At 46.5% G+C, this 1,453-nt stretch overlaps 1 protein-coding gene across 1 annotated transcript; it reads left to right on the top strand.

Moving 5' to 3' along the window:
* The first annotated feature begins 233 nt into the window (after positions 1 to 233).
* LOC135589057 (brassinosteroid-responsive RING protein 1-like) lies at positions 234 to 662 on the top strand. The gene has a single exon (XM_065081367.1). It carries the CDS (start codon positions 234 to 236, stop codon positions 660 to 662), a length of 429 nt encoding a protein of 142 aa, XP_064937439.1.
* Positions 663 to 1,453: the final 791 nt, after the last annotated feature.

Raw genomic sequence — 1,453 nt, 5'->3', positions numbered from 1 at the left:
GTCAAGCCTCGGAAGCACATGGGACGCTTTGCTGATTGGTTCCCACGTCGTTAAAGTCACATTGCCAGCTAATAAACGAACAGCGCCAGTTCCACGGAGGGCCGAACGAATTGGTAGCAGCACAAGTCATCTATTTCCTCCGGAAACTCTTGCAGCCTTACCTCCAAAGTCGAACCCTTCTTCGGAAAGTTGCTTCCCTCAACTCCTCCTATCTCTTCCTTTCTCACAATACCATGGCCTCGGGGTTCTGCTACTTCTCATTCCCTACTCCATATGTCCTCCTCCTCGACCTCTTCGGCCTGGTGAGGTACGCCATCTTCGTCGTCTCCATGCATCTTGGTTTCCTCTTCAGGCGCTCAGATGCAGAATCTCCCACCGGGGACATCAATCATCTGGTTCCGCACATGGATACGAGGCCGCCGTTGTCGCCGACGTCGCTGAAAGCGAGGCTACCGGTGGTGAAGTTCGAGCGCCTCGTCGAAAGGTGGGCGATGCGGGAAGAAGAGGGAAAGCATGTTTGTGTTATTTGCATGCGAAGCTTCGAGGGAAGCCATGAGGTGAGGGAGCTCAGCAACTGCGCTCATGCTTTCCACATGGCGTGCCTCGACTCATGGATGGATGAGGGCCGACGGACGTGCCCTTTATGTCGATCGTACCTGTAGCATTGTAGAGATTTTGAAGCTTATGATTTTTGATGGAAATAATAGAAGACAAGAACAGAAGCTTCCTCGTTAGAATAGACGATTTTTTTCGTTCCCTTTAAGTTCGTCCTTCGTTCTTCTTAAGTTTATGATTATTGGTAGATCAACGAAGACTATCGTGTTGAGGAAGATGAGGATTGACCGCGGAGCCTTTTAGGAATTTGGCTACAGCGGTGTTGGTCATTGGCCGAAGGCAAGAGCGAAGTTTTGCTTTTCTTAATGGCGTTGATCGCTGATCGAAGGTAAGAGCGAAACTTCGTTTTTCTCGTTGCTCTGATACTAGGATGAAAATAATATAAGATAAAAATAATTATTAAAAAAGTTTCGTCGTTGGAAAATCTTACGAAGCTCCATCGGTAAGCGTAAGGATGCACTGTGCGCACTACAGCCATGTGTTCAGATCTATTCTATTCTGCATCAGCAGACAAAGCCTCATCCAAAGTCTTATAGTTTATTTGGAAAGGAGTACGTGCAGTGCATGTAGTTTGTTGCGTACTCCGATCTAATAAAACTTCGATCTACGTATGGACCGCCACGACAGAAATGAGTTTTGGCTCGAGGACATACAGTAGCAAATGGCAATGGCAGATTGAAATCACACAAACTTTGGTCGAACCAAATTAGAACATTGGGCTAAATAGAAACTAGTTGGGCCTAACTGGGTTGAATTGCTACCTGTATGTTCAGGTGAAACTAAACTATGTACCATATCTTTTCCCCTGGCTTAAACTTGCAGCTTACCCAAACAAAAT

Source organism: Musa acuminata, chromosome BXJ1-8 (assembly GCF_036884655.1).
Source record: "Musa acuminata AAA Group cultivar baxijiao chromosome BXJ1-8, Cavendish_Baxijiao_AAA, whole genome shotgun sequence".
In the NCBI taxonomy this organism is placed as follows: Eukaryota; Viridiplantae; Streptophyta; class Magnoliopsida; order Zingiberales; family Musaceae; genus Musa; species Musa acuminata.
Note: the sequence above shows the minus strand (reverse complement) of the source record. Positions and strands in the feature narration are given on the sequence as shown.

Bases quoted from the DNA above. Each gene is read 5' to 3' on its own strand.
- LOC135589057 (XM_065081367.1), top strand. From the start codon at position 234: ATGGCCTCGGGGTTCTGCTACTTCTCATTCCCTACTCCATATGTCCTC.